We start from the raw sequence: 21,377 nt of genomic DNA on the forward strand, positions 1-21,377 counted from the left end.
GGCATCTTGGCAGCTGCACGCTTGACTTTTCTCAGTTCATGGGCAGTTATTTTGCGCCTTGGTTTTTCCACACGCTTCTTGCGACCCTGTTGACTATTTTGAATGAAACGCTTGATTGTTCGATGATCACGCTTCAGAAGCTTTGCAATTTTAAGAGTGCTGCATCCCTCTGCAAGATATCTCACTATTTTTGACTTTTCTGAGCCTGTCAAGTCCTTCTTTTGACCCATTTTGCCAAAGGAAAGGAAGTTGCCTAATAATTATGCACACCTAATATAGGGTGTTGATGTCATTAGACCACACCCCTTCTCATTACAGAGATGCACATCACCTAATATGCTTAATTGGTAGTAGGCTTTCGAGCCTATACAGCTTGGAGTAAGACAACATGCATAAAGAGGATGATGTGGTCAAAATACTCATTTGCCTAATAATTCTGCACGCAGTGTACTTTTAAAATAAGACTGGTAAAAAGGACCACATCATAGAACTGGTGCACATGTGCTATGTAACTGACACAAATCTGCTGTACAAGGGGAGATATCACAGTACTCGCTGTGTATTGATATTGCGTTAACGGCATACATGGGGGGGTGGAAAGACCATCCATATCCAATATAGTAAAACAATTATTGAGTGCTCCAATGACAGAAAGCCATTACTACTATAGAAGATATTACAAGATATTTCAGAGAAAAACGTACAGATATCGAGCCGTTTATTAAATAATCACATGACACTTCCTTTGTCGATAATTGTTTCCGTCACACATAGGAGGTGGAGCACTAAACACTGACAAGGGACTGACCATAAGTGTGGGATGTCAAGGGATCAAATAAAGCAGGAAAAAGTGAGTCTCTCATTAAGTCCCCTGGGCGAGGGATTGGAACCTATATATCCATTCCCTTTTTTTTTTGGAGGATTCTACGATCCCAGTCGCCTTTTCTGGGAGACGGTCTCACCAGTTCTAATGCTAAGAATGTCAGTGAGTTCAAGTCCCCATCATGACATTCCCAGATATGGTTAGCTACCGGAGTGTTTTTCTTTTTCTTGATGTCATTTATGGGATCGGACCAAGGTGGGAGAGGATTAGAGGAGAATGACCAACTACAAATAATTAATCTCTCCTCCCGTGTACTCAGTGAAGCTGAGAATAACTTGCTGAAAAAGGGACTTTCATTTGTTCCAACAGCAAAGTTTGATCCCTTCATATGGGTCAAGGACCTTCATTTGTTCTCAAGGAAATTGAAATGGCATAAGTTTATGAAACATAATAACAAAGTTACCTGTGAACAACTTGGTTTGCAGGAGAATGAATACGCTGACCTCAAGGTATTTCTGTATTTATTGGATAAAGGTACATGTAAACCAGGACATGGACCATTTACGGACCTACGTCCAAAGAGTAATACATTACCGCCTCCCATGAGTATATCTGCACTTCCTGGAAAGTATCGCGGGATCTCGCTGCGTAATACGAGATCCCGTTTGTCAATGGGGCTGGTTGCTTGGTTACTTGCACGGATGCGCTCCTCATGTCAAGGGCGTGGAGCGCACCCTTATCATCTTAATCTGTTTTACCTAATGAATTTACTGGGATTTAGGGGGGCGAGGACATGGGGAGGAATTAGGTGGATGGTATGCCCAATAGCAGCATACACCAGGATCATGTGACCGGGATGGGCAGTCTGGCAGCCCGAATCCACCTATGGGACGTTAGCCCACCCAAGATCCTACATTTAAAAGTGAGTACACTCCTTTGACCAAATGGAGCTACATCTTTGGCCCCCTGGAGCCCTCCAACCGTGCATGCTGGTCTGCGAGAGGAGGATATCTACGTCTACTGCTATCAGATAAGTTTATGGCATTATCTTTGTATTATACTATGTATCTGTGACAGAGACCAATCATTGTTTCTTTTCCTCATCGCAGACCACTGCAGTTTTGGGGCGCTCCAGTTTTGTTACCTATCTCTTATATCTGTATTGGTATCCCTTTGCAAGACTGATACCGTATGTCGCCTGATGAACCCTGTCTACTACGGGGGGAAACGCGTTGGTACTGTGTACATTGTATCAGATGAGCGAGTGTGTATATTGTATCAGATAAGTTAGAGATTCTGTATATTGAATTTGATAAGGGATCGTGTATATTGTATCAGATAAGTTATAGGGGTTGCATAGGGATAGGTTAGCCGAGGTACGTGGACAGAATACTCCTACCATCAAGGTGTATCTCTGGGCTGAGCAGATTTTCTCAGGGTGAGCATAGGGGCAGGCATAGGTATTTTTGACGTGCTGTCCCATTTGCATCACCCATCTGCTCGAGTAACTGGCCTTCCCTGTGTAATAGCGCTCCGATTTTTTTTCTTGTTTGCTGTACTACGGCTATATTGGTCCTGTAGGGAACTGATTTATTGGATGTATTGTATTAAATTGATTAAAAGTAAAGTTTTAGGAAGTTGTCCCCAGTGATTTGGTATGTTTTGAGTCTTAAGCTACCTTTGACTGTAACGTCATCTTGCATCTCCTGTTGTACAGACAATTTTCTTGTCTTAGGCCTCATGCACACGACCGTGCCGTTTTTTGCGGTCCGCAAACTGCGGATCCGCAAAAAACGGAAGCCACCCGTGTTGCCTTCCGCAATTTACAGAACGGGCGCTGGCAATATATTTGCGGCCCCATTGAAGTGAATGGGTCCGCGGACCCAAACAACGGTCGTGTGCATGAGGCCTTATTGTGTTAACTAGAACTTTAACAAAAATAAGATTTGAAAAAAATAATAAAAAGCATCTTTAGTATCTTCAACAATTTTCTAGATACGGTACATTGCACTTAGGATTTGTCCACCTGTGCAGTATAACATAGGGGTCAGTCTCAATGGATCAGTAGAATACGAGGCAGGAAATTAGGACATTTCCGGGCACGTTGGCTGGCTGGCTCCTAGGATTTGTCCACCAGAGATGCATTGATCCACAGGCTACAAGTACATGATGTAGAGGCTTACTCAGCATGTAATCATTATATCAAGGTACATGCCAGGTATGTGTCACATTACATCAGATACGTTCCCTAAACAACCTGCACAATGTCCACAGTCCATAACTGCTGCAGTATGACAGATAACTGTTATTACACTCTGTGCCAAGTGCACATTTACCCAGTATATAGCTGCCAAGTTCTTCTATTGTTTTTACACTGGGAGACACCTATCATGACGCAATATCATTTATCAGATCACTGCATTTTAAAGATACCTGCCCTGTTATTATGTTCTCAAAAGAGCTTGATTTTTGACAGAAAATCCAGTTTTTCCATATTTCTGTCAGCCAGCTCCTTAAAATGCAAGTACTATGTTCTTGGCAGTATTGGTTAGTATTGTCCTTGAGTATCCTGGTTTATAATCATATGAGTACATCATCAATAGTCGCTGGGCTATGTGCTTCTAAGTATGGAGGAGGGGACATAAGGGAATTGTAGCTTGGCATGCTGCCAAGTCAGTCTGGCTGCTAGGCTGTGAAAATGAAGTAAACAGGAGAGACTGGCGTGGATGACAGAAAAAATACATGATTACAGGAAAAATCATGCTTTATACTTATCCATACTTGATAGAAATACAATCGTTAGACTGAAATTCCTACCACATAAAGAGCCCCTTTAATAGAGCGGAGCAGTGTTCACCTATTGTCTTACTGCACAATTTCTATATGCTTGTATGACCAATATATTCAATATATATGAGGTTATACAGTGCAGATATGCATGTACGTAGGTGGATATGGATCCGTGGGACCCTTGACCCTTCTGAGGGCAGTTTCTTACACATGCTGGAAAGGTGGTCACTCTCCATTTAAGATGTACAGAGATTACCAAGTGAGTGTGCACAGATGTTTCCGAATCTCCCGTTCGTAATAAGTGAACGTTGACAACATGGTAGTATGGGATCGGTGCTTGTCCCAGCTGATGGACTCCCACAATAAAATATTAATGACAGATCCTATTGGATGCCCTTTAATAGTGCTGATGATGGTCATTAAAATGTTATGTGGTTAAAATCTGGTGTCTGTACATGATACATTTGACATGCAGAGAAATTCGGAGTAGAGTGCACAGATAGGCGAAAGGAGCAATAGGCACGACAGATTGGCAGAAAAGTAATTCAAACCAAATTAAAGAATTGCTGCTGTTTAATTTTTTTTTTTTCTTAATTGTGTAGGGCAAATGATTTGGATTATTTTTGCTCTATACGTTATTATTGATTTTGTACTTTCTCATTACAGTCTGTCTTCACAGCACGGTACATAACAGGGTAGACGCTCCAAACTCACTGCTACTGAACCTCAATGCCTCTTTCATATGTAGCTAAAAGTGGCCATATATATTATATGTACTGCCCTGTCTGTCTGACTTCTGTACACTGTCAGTGGCTGACAGTGTACGTGCAGTGTGTATCCCAGGCACGCTGAATAACAGGCGAGCTACCGGGAAATGCAGGAAAGTGGGCAGTGATCTGCGTTTCCCGGCGGCTAGTTAGTCAGCACGCCTGGAATACGGATTGCAGGTACACTGTTAGCGCTCACCACTGACAGTGTACAGAAGTCAGCCAGACAGGGCAGTATATATAGTATATATGGCCAGTTTTAGCTACATATGAGGGAGGCAGTGAGCGAGGAGCGTCTACACTGTTAAGGCTACTTTCACACTTGCGTTCAGAGCGGGTCCGTCTGATGTCTGCACAGACGGATCCGCTCCTATAATGCAGACTTTTGGATCCGTTCAGAACGGATCCGTCTGCATTATAGTTTAGAAAAAATTCTAAGTGTGAAAGTAGTTCAGACGGATCCGTCCAGACTTTACATTGAAAGTCAATGGGGGACGGATCCGTTTGAAAATTGAGCCATAGTGTGTCAACTTCAAACGGATCCGTCCCCATTGACTTACATTGTAAGTCTGGACGGATCCGTTTGCCTCCGCACGGCCAGGCGGACACCCGAACGCTGCAAGCAGCGTTCAGGTGTCCGCTTGCTGAGCGGAGGCTGAACGCTGCCAGACTGATGCATTCTGAGCGGATCCGCGTCCACTCAGAATGCATTGGGGCAGTACGGATGCGTTCGGGGCCGCTTGTGAGCCCCTTCAAACGGAGCTCACAAGCGGCGCCCCAAACGCTAGTGTGAAAGTAGCCTTAGTACTGCACTGTGCTGAACAGTGAAGACGGGTTTTCCATAGCAACTCACTACTAAAAGACAACTTCAGAGGCAGTTTTTTTATTTTAAAAAAAGTACAAAATCAACAAATGAAGTATGTTGCAAAAATAATCAGAATCACTTGCCCTACACGTCTAAGGAAAAAACAATGGCAGATACACTTCAAATATGCTGTATATTGAACTACAGCAGTAATGTATTCATATTCCATAAAATGACATTTTAGAACAATTACTGAAACAGCTCCAGAAGGGCAGAATCAGTAACAAGCATTAACATGGCTGACTGCCAGGATTACAGCCTTTGCTGTCCTTCCCTTTCTAGCCTCATGTTTAGATAGATTGATCAAGGTGGCTTCTGGAACTATAAAGTTCCTTCATGTTCCAGGTACTAGACAGCAGGTTAACAGTCCTGCTGAACTGCGAAGGGATAGAGAGCCAGACTGCAAATAAGACCCCATCCTCCTAATGATCTCATGATCTTCCAGTTAAGTTTTGATCAGAATAGATATTACTCCCCAGTCCCTTTCTTTTAGATGGTTTACAGGAACTAACTTTGGTGGGTTAAAGGGGTATTCCAGAATTGGGTTCCTTTTAAAGTAAGCCCTCTAGGTTCCTAAGGGAAGAATCATACTCACCAGCTCCCAACCCATTTCAGTGATCTTCTGGTCCCCAGCTTCTTTACATCCAGCCTGCCTAAGTATAGGGTCACGTTCACAGCTACAGCCAATTACTCACCTCAACAGTGATGTGTCCCCAAGCAGCACATCACTGCTGGGTCACACGCCGCTTGGAGATACGTCACCGCTGAGTTTAGCAATTGGCTTCAGATAGCTGTTGGCCAGCAGCTATCTATCTAACATGAACAAAAATATAAACACAACACTTTTGGTTTTGCTCCACTTTTTCATGAGCCGAACTCAAAGATCTGAAACATTTTCTACATACACAAAAGACCCATTACTCTCAAATATTGTTCACAAATCTGTCTAAATCTGTGTTAGGGAACACTTCTCCTTTGATGAGATAATCCATTCCACCTCACGGGTGTGGCATATCAAGGTGCTGATTAGACAGCATGAATATTGCACAGGTGTGCCTTAGACTGCCCACAATAAAAGGCCACTCTGAAATGTGCAGTTTGATCACACAGCACAATGCCACAGATGTCGCAACGTTTGAGGGAGCGTGCAATTGGCATGCTGACTGCAGGAATGTCTACCAGGGCTGTTGCCCGTGCAATAACTGTTCATTTCTCTACCATAAGCCGTCTCCAAAGGCATTTCAGAGAATTTGGCAGTACATCCAACCGGCCTCACAACCGCAGACCACGTGTAACCACACCAGCCCAGGACCTCCACATCCAGCATGTTCACCTCCATGATCGTCTGAGACCAGCCACCCGGACAGCTGCAGCAACAATCGGTTTGCATAGCCAAAGAATTTCTGCACAAACTGTCAGAAACCGTCTCAGGGAAGCTCATCTGCATGCTCGTCATCCTCATCGGGGTCTGGACCTGACTGCAGTTCGTCGTCGTAACCGACTTAAGTGGGCAAATGCTCACATTCAATGGTGTCTGACACGTTGGAGAGGCGTTCTGTTTAAGGATGAGTCCCGGTTTTCACTGTTCAGGGCAGATGGCAGACATCGTGTGTGGCGTCGTGTGGGTGAGCGGTCTGCTGATGTCAACGTTGTGGATCGATTGGCCCCTGGTGGCGGTGGGGTTATAGTATGGGCAGGCGTATGTTATGGACAACGAACACAGGTGGATTTTTATTGATGGCATTTTGAATGCACAGAGATACCGTGACAAGATCCTGAGGCCCATTGTTGTGCCATTTATCCACGACCATCACCTCATGTTGCAGCATGATAATGCACGGCCCCATATTGCAAGGATCTGTGCACAATTCCTGGAAGCTGAGAACATCCCAGTTCTTGCATGGCCAGCATACTCACCGGACATTGAGCATGTTTGGGATGCTCTGGATCGGCGTATTCGACAGCGTGTTCCAGTTCCTGCCAATATTCTGCAACTTCGCACAGCTATTGAAGAGGAGCGGACCAACATTCCACAGGCCACAATCAACAACCTGATCAACTCTATGTGACGGAGATGTGTTCCACTGCGTCAGGAAAATGGTGGCCACACCAGATACTGACTGGTTTTCTGAAATCCCCCCCGGCCCCAGTAAGGCAACACTGTGCACATTTAAACTATACTGCGCCTACCTCATCCTTTTCTCCATTAGCGGCATTAGTCTGAAGAAGGCCATTGGGCCGAAACGTTACATACTGTACATACTGTATAGCTGCAGTAACCTGGAAACAATAAAATAATCATCTAACTACAATTTATGCTGGAGTTTGTTGCATCACTTATAATCAAATACTATACAGCATAGCTTGCATGCTTATTTCAGTGATGGGGGAGGGGTTGTACCAAACTGCTGCCACACATTTTTTTTCTCATGGCAAAAAAAGATTGGGCATCTTGAAATCCAACACTTCAAATTCCTCTTTCCACACACATTTGCTGATGGGAAAATACTGATAGGTCTCTGTATATATGGACCACTTCTGCCATATTGGTCAGGTTTGTCTGAATTTGCTCTAACAAGTATGGCCAGCTTTAGACTAGGTTCACATGTGACTGAAGTATTTTATAGTACGAGCAAAGTGGATGAGCTTAAGAAATCTCATCCACACTCTGTGTACAAAAACCGTAGCGTAAATTGTTTTGTCAGTTTGTCATGGATTTTGCTATGGAAAAGCAGCATAATCCACAGCATATTTTTCTGCTGTATTTTCAGTCATGTCCTTTTACACGGTTTGATATAGCAGGCAATCATCGGTAACAAACAAAACATTTTTTTGATCATTGCCTCATCGTCACTCGTCTCCATATAGATTCATTGTTTCTGGGCAACATACCCAGAAATTATGATTTTGGGTACTGGACGAAAAACATCATCATCCAGTGAATAACTGGGCACCTTTTAACACAGGCCAATTTTCAGGAAGGAATGTTTCTACGGTCACTCATCCCTAATAATTGGCCAGATTGTCGGTCCGTATAAAAGGACCATGAGTTACTGAAAGCTTGTTATAGCTCAATAACTTTCCATAATAACCCTATTTCCAAACATTTAACCTTGTAATACATGTTTTGTTTTTGTTTTTTTGGTAGGCTTTTACATTTATTTTTCCTTTCAGAGGGATCTCTGTGTCTGTATATTTTTACAGACACTGGATCGGAAAATGTACTATTTTTTTCATGTTTTACTTTTCAAAAAAGCATAGGGCTTCACAGAGTGGGCGATGTCACCTGCAGGTTGATAGGTTATAGCCATATTTACGTCCGAAACTAGCAAAATTGGCTGGTAGCTGGTGTAGATTTCCTTCTCTGGAACACCGACTTCTGAATAAATATGGCCACTTCCCAGCAAATATGCCAGGATTTGGCCGTACAAAAACTGCTACATGCACACTGGTAACATCTGGCAACGCCGTATCCAGAGAGCTTCGGCAGGCTGCTAGAAATACGAATGGAAGTGAGAAAGAAGCCTTAGCAGATTATGAAAAACATGATGTGAACCCAGCCTTAAAGGGGTTGTCTCACATCAGCAAAAGGCATTTATCTGGTAGAGAAAGTTAACACAAAGCACTTACTAATGGATTGTGATTGTCCATATTGCCTCCTTTGCTGGCTGGAATAATTTTTCCATTACATTATACACTGCTTGTTTATAGGGGTGACAACCACCACCGCAGCAGCACAGATACCAGGTGGACAATATGGGAGCTGCTGCACATGCGTGTGTATGTACAGTCGTGGCCAAAAGTTTTGAGAATGACACAAATATTAGTTTTCACAAAGTTTGCTGCTAAACTGCTTTTAGATCTTTGTTTCAGTTGTTTCTGTGATGTAGTGAAATATAATTACACGCACTTCATACGTTTCAAAGGCTTTTATCGACAATTACATGACATTTATGCAAAGAGTCAGTATTTGCAGTGTTGGCCCTTCTTTTTCAGAGCCTCTGTATTTCGACTGGGCATCCTCGTAATCAACTTCTGGGCCAATTCCTGACTGATAGCAACCCATTCTTTCATAATCACTTCTTGGAGTTTGTCAGAATTAGTGGGTTTTTGTTTGTCCACCCACCTCTTGAGGATTGACCACAAGTTCTCAATGGGATTAAGATCTGGGGAGTTTCCAGGCCATGGACCCAAAATGTCAACGTTTTGGTCCCCGAGCCACTTAGTTATCTATCACTTTTGCCTTATGGCACGATGCTCCATCGTGCTGGAAAATGCATTGTTCTTCACCAAACTGTTGTTGGATTGTTGGAAGAAGTTGCTGTTGGAGGGTGTTTTGGTACCATTCTTTATTCATGGCTGTGTTTTTGGGCAAACTTGTGAGTGAGCCCACTCCCTTGGATGAGAAGCAACCCCACACATGAATGGTCTCAGGATGCTTTACTGTTGGCATGACACAGGTCTGATGGTAGCACTCACCTTTTCTTCTCCGGACAAGCCTTTTTCCAGATGCCCCAAACAATCGGAAAGAGGCTTCATCGGAGAATATGACTTTGCCCCAGTCCTCAGGAGTCCATTCACCATACTTTCTGCAAAAGATCAATCTGTCCCTGATGTTTTTTTTGGAGAGAAGTGGCTTCTTTGCTGCCCTTCTTGACACCAGGCCATCTTCCAAAAGTCTTCTCCTCACTGTGCGTGCAGATGCGCTCACACCTGCCTGCTGCCATTGCTGAGCAAGCTCTGCACTGGTGGCACTCCGATCCCGCAGCTGAATCCTCTTTAGGAGACGATCCTGGCGCTTGCTGGAATTTCTTGGACGCCCTGAAGCCTTCTTAACAAGAATTGAACCTCTTTCCTTGAAGTTCTTGATAATCCTATAAATTGTTGATTGAGGTGCAATCTTAGTAGCCACAATATCCTTGCCTGTGAAGCCATTTTTATGCAACGCAACGCGTTTCTTTGCAGGTCACCATGGTTAACAATGGAAGAACAATGATTTCAAGCATCACACTCCTTTTAACATGTCAAGTCTGCCATTTTAACCCAATCAGCCTGACATAATGATCTCCAGCCTTGTGCTCGTCAACATTCTCACCTGAGTTAACAAGACGATTACTGAAATGATCTCAGCAGGTCCTTTAATGACAGCAATGAAATGCAGTGGACTATGCAATTCATCTGATCACTCTTCATAACATTCTGGAGTATATGCAAATTGCTATTATAAAAGCTTAAGCAGCAACTTTTCCAATTTCCAATATTTATGTAATTCTCAAAACTTTTGGCCACGACTGTACACTCCCACAGTCCTGGCCATCAAAGATGCCGGTACTTTTTCCTATAGTGTGCAAGCATGACCACCAAGCTGGATTACAGGGTGGTCGTAACTAGGTCTGAGTAATCTCGGTTTCGGATCAAAGATCCGAAGTCGATTCGTTCCCCACTTTCGTTTTAATGCTGTACGGAGAGGTGTCTCCATACAGCATAAAAATGTATGGGCTTCGCAGAAGCAAACTTCATTAGGTCTGAAGTCGTGTGAGACTTTGGAGAAGAACTTCAGCCTTAGATTCTACAACTTTAAAAACATTTTAAAACAGCAATCTGAAGTTGGATTCGGTACCAAGGTGTCACCAAGCCCATACATTTTAATGCTATACGGAAACAGGTCTCCGTACAGCATTGAAACTAAGTTTGGGAACGAATCGACTTTGGATCTTGGAACCGAAGCGCGAATCACTCAACCCTAGTCATAACCCTGGAAACGTGCAGTGTAAAATGCAATGAAAAAAATTTCATCGAGCCAGCAAAGGAGGCAATATGAACAATCACAATACATTAGTAAATGCTTTGTATTAACTTCCTCTACATGATAAAATGCTATTTGCTGAAGAGAGACAACTCCTTTAATGACTCGCACAATCATCTGTATGAAGAAATACTCCCATTGCTACAGATCGCAAATAATGTTCCTTGTACTCTTTGGCCATATTGAAGATTTTATTTATTTATTTGTATTTATTTTTTAATTCTCTCTTCCAGCAATTTTTCAAATTATTCAGAGCATCAGGATGGGTATGTGAAGGAAGAAATGAAAAAGCAGGACGTCTGGACATTTGCCTTATCTTAGCAGTCATAGCGGACAAAGCCACAGGTGTGAGTTGGTAGACGTCTTGGGACCCCTTCAGTTATGTTGTCCCTATGGAGTTTACCTTAAAGAAGGAAATGCCTGAGGACCATGTCCTTAATCTTGTTGAGCTTAATCGTCAGCAACTGCTCCAAGGAAGGACTTAATTATTTTCTTAATATGTGTCAGCCGATGTATATCAGTTGACTGTTGCCATAATCATTATTTATTTATTGATTTATTTATTTACTTATTTATCTAGTCTGTGTTTTTTTAATCTATTTATTAGATATGGATGAGAAGGTTTGTGGCCAGTATGTTAAATGAATCCATTAGGCTATGTTCATGCAGTGTGACTAAAAACATGCAGTTCTTAGGAAATGCTGCAATAAAAAAAGAATTGCAGCATGTCCTATCCCTCACTTGTAGGGGGAAAAGTGATTAAGTGTATCAGATGAAGCAGATCTACGAGTATATATCCTTCTACTACAACTTTAAGATTTAGAAAATGCAGTAAGCCCTTATGCATTTAACACAGGGGAACATACTCTATGCTGATGTTTGAATAAAGAACATTTTATTGATATTTTTGTCTTTATTACTTACATATCCTTGGTAGACGGTGGTTAAAATTTTCTTCATTACCTTCAATGATTATAATAGAGATATTAGATATATAAATATCCAGCATGAATCTTCATACCACACCATAAAACTCAATCTGAAATCACACCTCAGGGACAGAATGGTGTATTTATATCGAGCAGTAAACATCATACAGCGAGGTTCTCTCTTGGGTTCTTTACTGGAAAGTTTCCTAATGCACTTGTTGTTGCGTGTGTCAGATAAACAACAGGGGTATTGGTGGTTTCTGATTCTTCTTTTTCCCTACCTCTTTATTGGATTTTATGACCTTATTTAAGATCAGTGCAATGCATATGTGGTCACCTTCTTAATAACACTCTATCTGTCATTCACACCAGCAGCTGAAGCTGAGATCAAGAAAGTGTCTGAAGTGATCAGTCTCCATCCTGGATTTACAGTGTCAATGAACGTTCAAAAAAACATTTGATATGTCAAACGTTTTGGTCGGTGGAAGTCTGAGTGCTTAGACCCCCACCGATCATTAGAACGAGGAGAGAGAATTGCTTACGTAGCGCAGAAGACTCAATTACATCTTCTGCAGTGAGCAGAGAGAGCGCTTTATGTGAGCACTTCCTCCTCACTCTAGCAATTGGTGGGGATCTCAGCACTTAGACCCCCACCGATCAAAAACCTATCTTCAATAGTGCGCTCTGATTGGATGCGCTCACAGCCAGGGAAAAGAGAACCGCCCACAGCGAAACTGCGAGTCTCCGCCTAGTATAACCGAGTCGGCTCATTATAATATAAGGCGCCGAAATCAACTGGGCCAAGAGCGGATGAACGGGGTGGGGGGGGGTCTTTGGAAAAAAAAAAAATTGCCATGGCATTAGTGGGGGCTGCCCTATAAGGTAAGACCATAATTAGACTAGAGCTAAACTGATGAAAGGTCCTCTTTAAGAGCATGCGACACTGGCTGAAACAAGATACTGTAAATGCTCCGTTTACAATTAAGATGAAAAAATCTCTTTGTTTGAAGTAGTCACAAAGGAATTGATTGCCGTTTGCCCGTAATAACTCATTTCAAACAATTCACCAGGGTGATGAAACTAGCTGTAGGCACTGACTGAGCAGAACAGAATGGATGGCCAATCACTTTAGAAAGATGCGGTTGATGAAGGGCAGACCATCGTCATTGTTTTATCTAATATTAACCTATACAGTGGGGAAAATAAGTATTTGATACACTGGCGATTTTGCAAGTTTTCCCACCTACAAAGAATCGAGAGGTCTGTGATTTTTATCGTAGGTACACTTCAACTGTGAGAGACAGAACCTAAAAAACAAATCCAGAAAATCACATTGTACGATTTTTAAATAATTAATATGCATTTTATTACATGAATTATGTATTTGATACAATAGAAAAACAGAAGTTAATATTTGGTACAAAACCTTTGTTTGGCCCACTTCTCCAGATCTTTCAGGTTTTGGGGCTGTCGCTGGGCTACATTGAGTTTCAGCTCCCTCCAAAGATTTTTCGATTGGGTTCAGGTCTGGAGACTGACTAGGCCACTCCAGGACCTTGAAATGCTTTTTACAAAGCCACTCCTTAGTTGCCCTGGCTGTATGTTTCGGGTCATTGCCATGCTGGAAGACCCAGCCATAACCTATCTTCAATGCTCTTACTAAGGGAAGGAGGTTGTTGGCCAAAATCTTGCGATACATGGCTCCATCCATCCTCCCTTTAATACAGTGCAGTCGCCCTGTGCCCTTAGCAGAAAACCACCCCCAAAGTATGATATTTCCATCCTCATGCTTCACGGTTGGGAAGGTGTTCTTGGGGTTGTACTCATCCTTCTTCCTCCAAACATGGCGAATGGAGTTGATACCAAAAAGTTCTATTTTGGTCTCATCTGACCACAAGACCTTCTCCCATGCCCCCCCTGGATCATCCAGATGGTCATTGCCGAATTTCAAACAGGCCTGGACATGTGCTCGTGTGAGCAGGGGGACATTGTGTGCCCTGCAGGATTTTAATCCATGACAGCATAGTGTGTTACTAATGGGAATCTTTGAGACTGTGGTCCCAGCTCTCTTCGCGTCATTGACCGGGTCCTCCCGTGTAGTTCTGGGCTGATTCCTGACCTTTCTCACAATCATCATTACCCCATGAGGCGAGATCTTGCATGGAGCACCAGACCGAGAAAGATTGACACTTGTGTTTCTTCCATTTTCTAATTGCTCCAACGGTTGTTGCCTTCTCACCAAGCTGCTTGCCTATTGTTTTGTAGGCATCCCAGCCTTGTGCAGGTCTACAATATTGTTCCTGGTTTCCTTAGACAGCTCTTTGGTCTTAGCCATGGTGGAGAGGTTGTAGTGTGATTGAGTGTGTGGACAGGTGTCTTTTATACAGGTAAAAAGTTCAAGCTGCTGCAATTAAGGGTCCATTCACACGTCCGTTTTTTCAGGAACAGATCAGGACCAGATCTGGACCCATTCATTTTCAATGGGTCCTGGAAAAAATCGGACAGCACAATGTGTGCTGTCCGTTTCCGTTGTTCCGTTCCGCATGTCCGTTTAAATATAAAACATGTCCTATTCTTTTCCTGAAAAATCGGATCCTGGTACAATACAAAGTCAATGGATCCGCAAAAAATGGATGACATACGGATGTCATTCCGTATGTCATCCGTTTTATACGGAATCCGTTCCTGGAAATTAAATCCTGCCCACAGAAACCAAAGGGGAAGGGCTTGGCAGAGCTGGATCCTGTTTTTTGGTAATCAGACTGGAAGAAGTTGTCAGGATGCCACTGTATGATGTGGAACGATTGATTACACTAATTGAAGAGCGTCCCAATCTATGGGATACACGACTGGAGTCATACCATGACCGAGTGCAGAAGGAAAGGTCCTGGGAGGAGATTGCCAAGGAAATTGATGGGGCAGAATTTGCGAAAGCAGACTCAAAGAAGCGTCACATCATCAGTGAGTAATTTATATATGTATATATGTCTGGTCATATTTCTTGTATGAAATGCATATACTCAGGAATGTGTAAACTATGGCTCTCCTAAACTACTACTCCTCCTATGACGTGCTGTCTAGAGTAGTAGTTTTTCAGCATTTGGAGAGCAGCAGGCTGACCATGCATTCCATATAGAATAAAGATCCAGTTGCATATTCATGCTTTTTTTTGCTTTGCAAAGTTTTAAAATCCTTACGTCTAAGATTTTTACTTTGCAAACCTGTGCATAGCAAGGCATTCATATACATCTGCATATGCATGCTTTTGGAACTGGTTTGCAAACTTTTAAAATCCTTACGTATAAGATTTTTACTTTGCAAACCTGTGCATAGCAAGGCATTCATATACATCTGCATATGCATGCTTTTGGAACTGGTTTGCAAACATTTGAACCCCCCAGTCCCAGATTTTATCTTTGCAAACCTGGGCATAGCAAGGCATTATTAATACAGCTGCATATGGCTACTTTTTTTTTTAGGCCTTGCAAACATGTTAACTCCTTATAGCATGGCTGCTCAAGCTGTGGCCATCCAACTTTGGACAATCTACAACACCTAACATGCCATGCTATAGGCTGATAGCTGTAGCCTGTGCAGAAATGATGGGAGTTGTAGTTTGCAAACAGCATGAGGGCCTGAGGTACTGCATGCCAGCCTTACAGCTAATACTTTAAATTGAGTAGATTAGTGTTTGGATAGTGTGTAAATCTCAGATATGTTTTTTTTTTTTTTAATGATTGCAAATTTAAAATTTATGTCTGTTTATTCTTTTTTTTTTTTTATCCTAGTCAGCAAAATTAAAAACCGCTGGTACTCATGTCGTGACCAGTTCAAGCGGGAGATGAACCTGCGGCATAAAAGTGACGATGGATCTTTGGCCAAAAAGCCATACCTATATACCGAGAATTTACAATTTCTAAGGCCAATAATGGAAACTAGACCGTAAGTAATGTTTTATTAATATTATATTTCAATGTCATCTTGATGAGTATAGTTTGGTTCCTTTCAGACTGGCGTTTCTCGGTCGACCTGTGAAATCACTTTTCAGGCTCTCGCAAGCGGCCCAAAAATGAACAGTTATGGTCCAATGCATTCTGATTGGATATGGATCCATTTAGAATGCATAAATATGACCGGCATCATGCCTCTTTTACGCTCAGGAGGCGGGCATCTAAATGATGTATGACGAATTTAGGTGTGCTCCAGGAGGTGGCGAACCAAAGGGATCCGTCCTGAGGTACAATGTAAGTAAATGTGAACGGATCCTTTTGCAGTTACACAATATGGTGCAATTGTAAACGGATCCATTTCCCATTGCCTTTCATTGGAAAGTCAGGAGTCCGTATTAATATACCATTGGATCAGATTTTTCTCCTATCCAATGGTATTTTTTATCTTGAAACGTCCCCATCACCATGAGAAAGCCTCTATGTTATAAAATACCAGGCATGCTCAACCTGCGGCCCTCCAGCTGTTGCCAAACTACAACTACCAGCATGCCCGAACAGCATACAGCTATCAGCTTACAGCAGGCCAACGTGGGAGTTTTAGTTGGACAACACTCATTGAGTGAGGAATCCTGTGGGTTTAGTTGAACTAGATAGTCAATCTATCCAGACAGAATCAGTTATTCTCGTCTGCAGTGGGCCTATGGTATTTTCATATCCAATAGCTTGGATAGTGACCCTGCGTCATTCATAAAACTGTTGGCAACTAGCAACTCCCACAATGGTCCTATTAAGAGGATTTCTGTATGCCGTTCGGAAATTATGGGAAATGTAGTTCTGAAACTGCTTGACGTTTTCCAGATCTGCATGTCTGTCAAATAATAATCATTTTTACTTTTTTGATTTTCTTGAATAATTAACTTTAATAATACTTCTGAAAATATTTTACAGGACCGTTGATAACCTCAGCAACGCTTCGGAGGATGACCAAGCACCATCTGGGCCATCTTCCCTAGAAAATCCATCGGCCCCTCCATCCACGGATGAAACTCCACCATTAGAAACGGTCATGGAGGATGTCCCTGAAAATCGCACAGTGCCACAGCAGATAAGCACCCAGCCTCGTTCCTCGGGTAGACGTAGGGGTCCCCCTCCCCCCGATTCTGGTTTAGATACTCGAGCCATTGTTGAAGCTAGGGTTATGGAGTATCTAAACCAGAATCGTGGTGAGAGTGCGGACGAAACCATGGTTAAAAGTTTGGTGCCCTTACTTAAAAAAATACCCGAGGAACGAAAAGCTCGGTGTCTATCTGCTGTGGCACTTTTAATGGACCTATTTGCAGGTCCACAAGAACCAATTGAAACTGTTCACAATTTGGAGCGCGACCGAGATGCTATCCTGAATTGGAGGCCATATGCTCCAACGTATTCCCATAATCCACCCCCATCTCGTTTCCATCATGGAGAAATCTCTACCCAGGGGAGTTTTCAATTCGAGGCTGGACACCCCAGGTCTTCACAGGGAACTCGTCTCCCCAGTTCCAACCCTGGCCCTTTTACAAGGGATCTTTTTGAGCTATAATTTTATCCTTTACTAAAAAAAAAATTCAGAAAAAAATTTCATTTTTCATTTAAATATGTCTATTAATTTTTATTTATAGAATTAACGTTAATAACATATAGTTAATAAAATGTACGGCAAACACAAATTTTACAATTTTTGATTGGTTTAAAAAAATATATATTTTGGGGTTACAAAAACACAATTCAAAAACACATTTCCAACATTTTTTGATTAATGTTATTTAGAGGTATTTGAAGGTATTTAATAGCAAAATAAAAAACAAAAAAAATTTAAAACACTATCACCAAATTTTGAGAGAATGATAGTCATTTGTCAAATATTAAATACCTCAGCTCGCAAGCCCACGTCAAGGGTCCTCTTTATCTTGCGAGTCCCTAAACTAAACTAACAGGGGATCTAACTAAACTAATAAATTGAAAATTTGGATAGTAATTTGGAAACCAGATTCAAGCTGAAATCAACGACTTCCACGGATGGCTTCCAATTGCCACAGTAATGCCCCCTCTGGACTGCTGAAAAAGTCGGCATAGAATTCCCGAACAGCTAGCCTAGCCGTTCCCGGTCGTCCAGTCCGACTGAGATCAAAATTGACAGAAGATGGCACATTTTGACCAATATCAGCATCAGCGGAGGCATCATGTATCCTGGTGAAGTTGTGCAGCAGTACACAAGCCTGTATCACCAGGGTGGCATTGTCCGGATTCATTTGTATGGATGACATGAATACTCTCCACTTACTGGACAGTATGCCAAAAGCGCTTTCCACATACCGACGGGCGCGAGTCAATCGATAATTGAAGATGCGCTTCCTGTCATCCAGATCGCGTCTAGGGAAGGGCCGCATCAGGTGGTGTGACAATGCGAATCCTTCGTCTGCCACGATCACAAATGGAGCCGGCGGACCTGCAGATCCGGGTAGTCTTCTTGGCTCTGGCAGGGCAAGCTGGTTTTCACGAAGCCGTTCACCCATTCTGGAAACACTAAAGATGCGGCTGTCTGAAGTGCTCCCGTAGGCCCCGATATCCACAATTACAAACTTGTAGTTACTGTCAACCAAGGCCATCAGCACTACAGAAAAATATTGCTTGTAATTGAAGAACCGGGACCCTGAGTGAGGCGGTTTCTTCACACGGATGTGCTTTCCGTCCAGTGCCCCAATGCAGTTTGGAAACTGCGCGGATTGGTAAAATCCCTTGGCGATACGAAGCCAATCTTCCGCCTTGGGGGTGGGCATCACCGCATCTCTGAGTCGCTGCCATATGACTTTACACGTATGGCAGACAATCCCATAGATAGTTGAGATCCCTAGCAAAAATTCAAAGTGCAGCGATGCAAACGAATTTCCAGTTGCAAGGAATCTGTGGGAAAAAAAATAAATTTTGGTTAGTTCAATTAAAAAACACAAAATATTCACATTACCGATAAAAACTTACCTCAACGTGACAATAAGCCTTTGTTCGGCAGAGATGCTGCGCCGCATGCTAGTGTCCATGAAGTTAAGGTCTGGGTGGAGAGACGACAAAAGGTGATCAAATGACTCCATGGACATACGGCAAAAATTATGAAACTTGAAGGGGTCTTGACGCAGATCATTATAAAGTGTATGAAATTGTCCTTTCTGAAGTCTCTGCGCAACAATGGGATGAATCCACTGTCTCCTCCTCCTCCTCTCCGGTTCTTCTTCCAACATTGCTGCTTGTGGTCCAAATAAGCGAAATAGGACTCAATGGAACAGAACTCCACAAATATCCTTCGGCATGTTATCGCAGTAGAGTATGCATGGAAAAATGGCTATACAGCAAAATTTCCACACAGAGCTCTTTACCTCACGATGAACCAAAGAAAATGGCACCTGAGGTAACACATATCTTGTCTTTTATTCACTTTTTTTCTCATTTTTTCAAAGAAATCCAAACAACTTTATTTGCATCTTTAAATTTATACATCTTTCCGTTTTTTGCGGATCCGCAAAAAACGGATGACATACGGAAACATTTTCAGGAACAACGGATCCGCAAAAAACGGACAGAAAATCGGATTATAGAAAAATACTGACTTGTGAATGTAGCCTAATACAGGTAAAGAGTGCAGAGTAGGAGGGCTCCTTAAAGAAAAACTAACAGGTCTGTGAGAGCCAGAATTCTTGCTGGTTGGTAGGTGATCAAATACTTATTTCATGCAATAAAAAGCTAATTAATTATTAAAAAATCATACAATGTGATTTTCTGGATTTTTTTTTGATTCTGTCTCTCACAGTTGAAGTGAACTTATGATAAAAATGACAGACCTCTCCATTCTTTGTAGGTGAGAAAACTTGCAAAATCGGCAGTGTATCAAATACTTATTTTCCTCACTGTGCATAAAAATTCAAAGTTGTTTTTTTTCTGGATATAATTTTTTTTAAGTCACTCCATGTATTCTTCCTTTGTTTGGACTTTTAGCATTTCAAACAGCCTTGCTTGATATTCTCAGTCCGACCATTACAGACTAGAGAGGGAAGGGGAACAAGTGACTCATTTAGAGTATCACACTGTAGGTATCTTTATCTAGGCCTATCAATAGAACAATAGTGCTGTCACACAGTTACCTGCTGACTCCTGAAGAAGGACACTATTTTGTATTTAATGTTCAATGGCATAGTACTGCCAAAAATGAAAAGAAAAACAAACATGCTAAAAGAATTGTTTTCTACGAGTATTGAGGTTTTTTTTTAAATGCCACTTTCTGGTGGAGGTGTCCCTTTGAAACGAGGAAGTGTTTCTTGCAAGCTTAAAGTAATGTTTTATTGTTCAATAACCAGATACTAAGGAACAGTTAGATGGGTCATATTCAGTAATGACAGTATGAGCACTGAATGTACGTGTACTTACTGGTTGGCTTTGATGTGACTAGAGCAGTAAGAATGTACTTGAAATGTCTCCTTTATGAGGGCACTTTGTGTCGGCTCCTTTATTACTCATCAAATGCCAGAAGAAGGAGCGAGTTATGATGCAGCCAGTTCTGTAGAAATCCACACTAAATGATTAAGTGACTTATTGGGCTACTACGGTTTATTTGGCACATGGTGTATAATTTGAGCATTCAAATAAAGATGTTATTGCTGTGAGGGCGTGTTGACTGCAATGTCTATGGTGGATACCTTGTTTTACACAATCGGTGTCGAACCTTGATAGTAATAAGCTACACCTGGCATCATAAAAGATGTATTCTTCATATAAAATGCTAATGAAGACATAAACTTCTTGTTAAGTCAGGAAAGCTGCTGCCAACCTTCTGAAATAATCATGTTACTAGAATTAAAGCGGCATTATGCCAGCTACAATTTTTTTTTTAATTAAAACCAGGATCAGATACATAAGTGAGGATCAGTATAAATGAAAGCTGGTATCTCATCCCAGTTTTGGTTGTAAGCAAAGAAAGAAAGAAAGAAAGAGAAAAAAGGCAAAAATGTTGTCTAAACCAGCAGTACATGTCAACTTTCCATCAACAAATAGAGAATGCATAGCAGAAGAAATATATAGCTGCTATTTTCAATATGCCAATTTTCCTTTACAGATTAATGGTGGCCCTAATCAGTAGATTCCTATGGCCAGTGCATCATTTATTTTTTTTCTGGCTCACCCGACTTCTTTCATTCCCAGTGGTGGGGTATAACATATACCTACGGGAACCTATAGCAAAACCTGGAATGGGACCACATGCTATCAGGATATGAAAGGCTCCTGATTATTTTACCATGTGGCTTTTCTCCTTTTCTTGGCCTCCCAGTGATCTACACCCATTTTCACACTATCTCCTTCCATCATCCACAGCGATCACTAACTTCACCTCATCTCTGAGTAAAGATTATTATTAAAGGGGTTGT

General features: G+C 42.0%; 1 protein-coding gene across 1 annotated transcript in view; it reads left to right on the forward strand.

Annotated features, from left to right (window-relative positions):
- The window catches only part of SERP2 (stress associated endoplasmic reticulum protein family member 2), a 46,775-nt gene extending 34,970 nt beyond the window's left edge, over positions 1 to 11,805 (forward strand). Inside the window, exon 3 of the mRNA XM_040422010.1 lies at positions 11,285 to 11,805. Within this exon, the coding sequence (XP_040277944.1) occupies positions 11,285 to 11,325 (41 nt within the window). The 3' untranslated portion in view covers positions 11,326 to 11,805. The remainder of the gene's footprint in view (positions 1 to 11,284) is intronic.
- The last annotated feature ends 9,572 nt before the right edge of the window (positions 11,806 to 21,377 follow it).

This window comes from Bufo bufo, chromosome 3, assembly GCF_905171765.1.
Source record: "Bufo bufo chromosome 3, aBufBuf1.1, whole genome shotgun sequence".
In the NCBI taxonomy this organism is placed as follows: domain Eukaryota; kingdom Metazoa; phylum Chordata; class Amphibia; order Anura; family Bufonidae; genus Bufo; species Bufo bufo.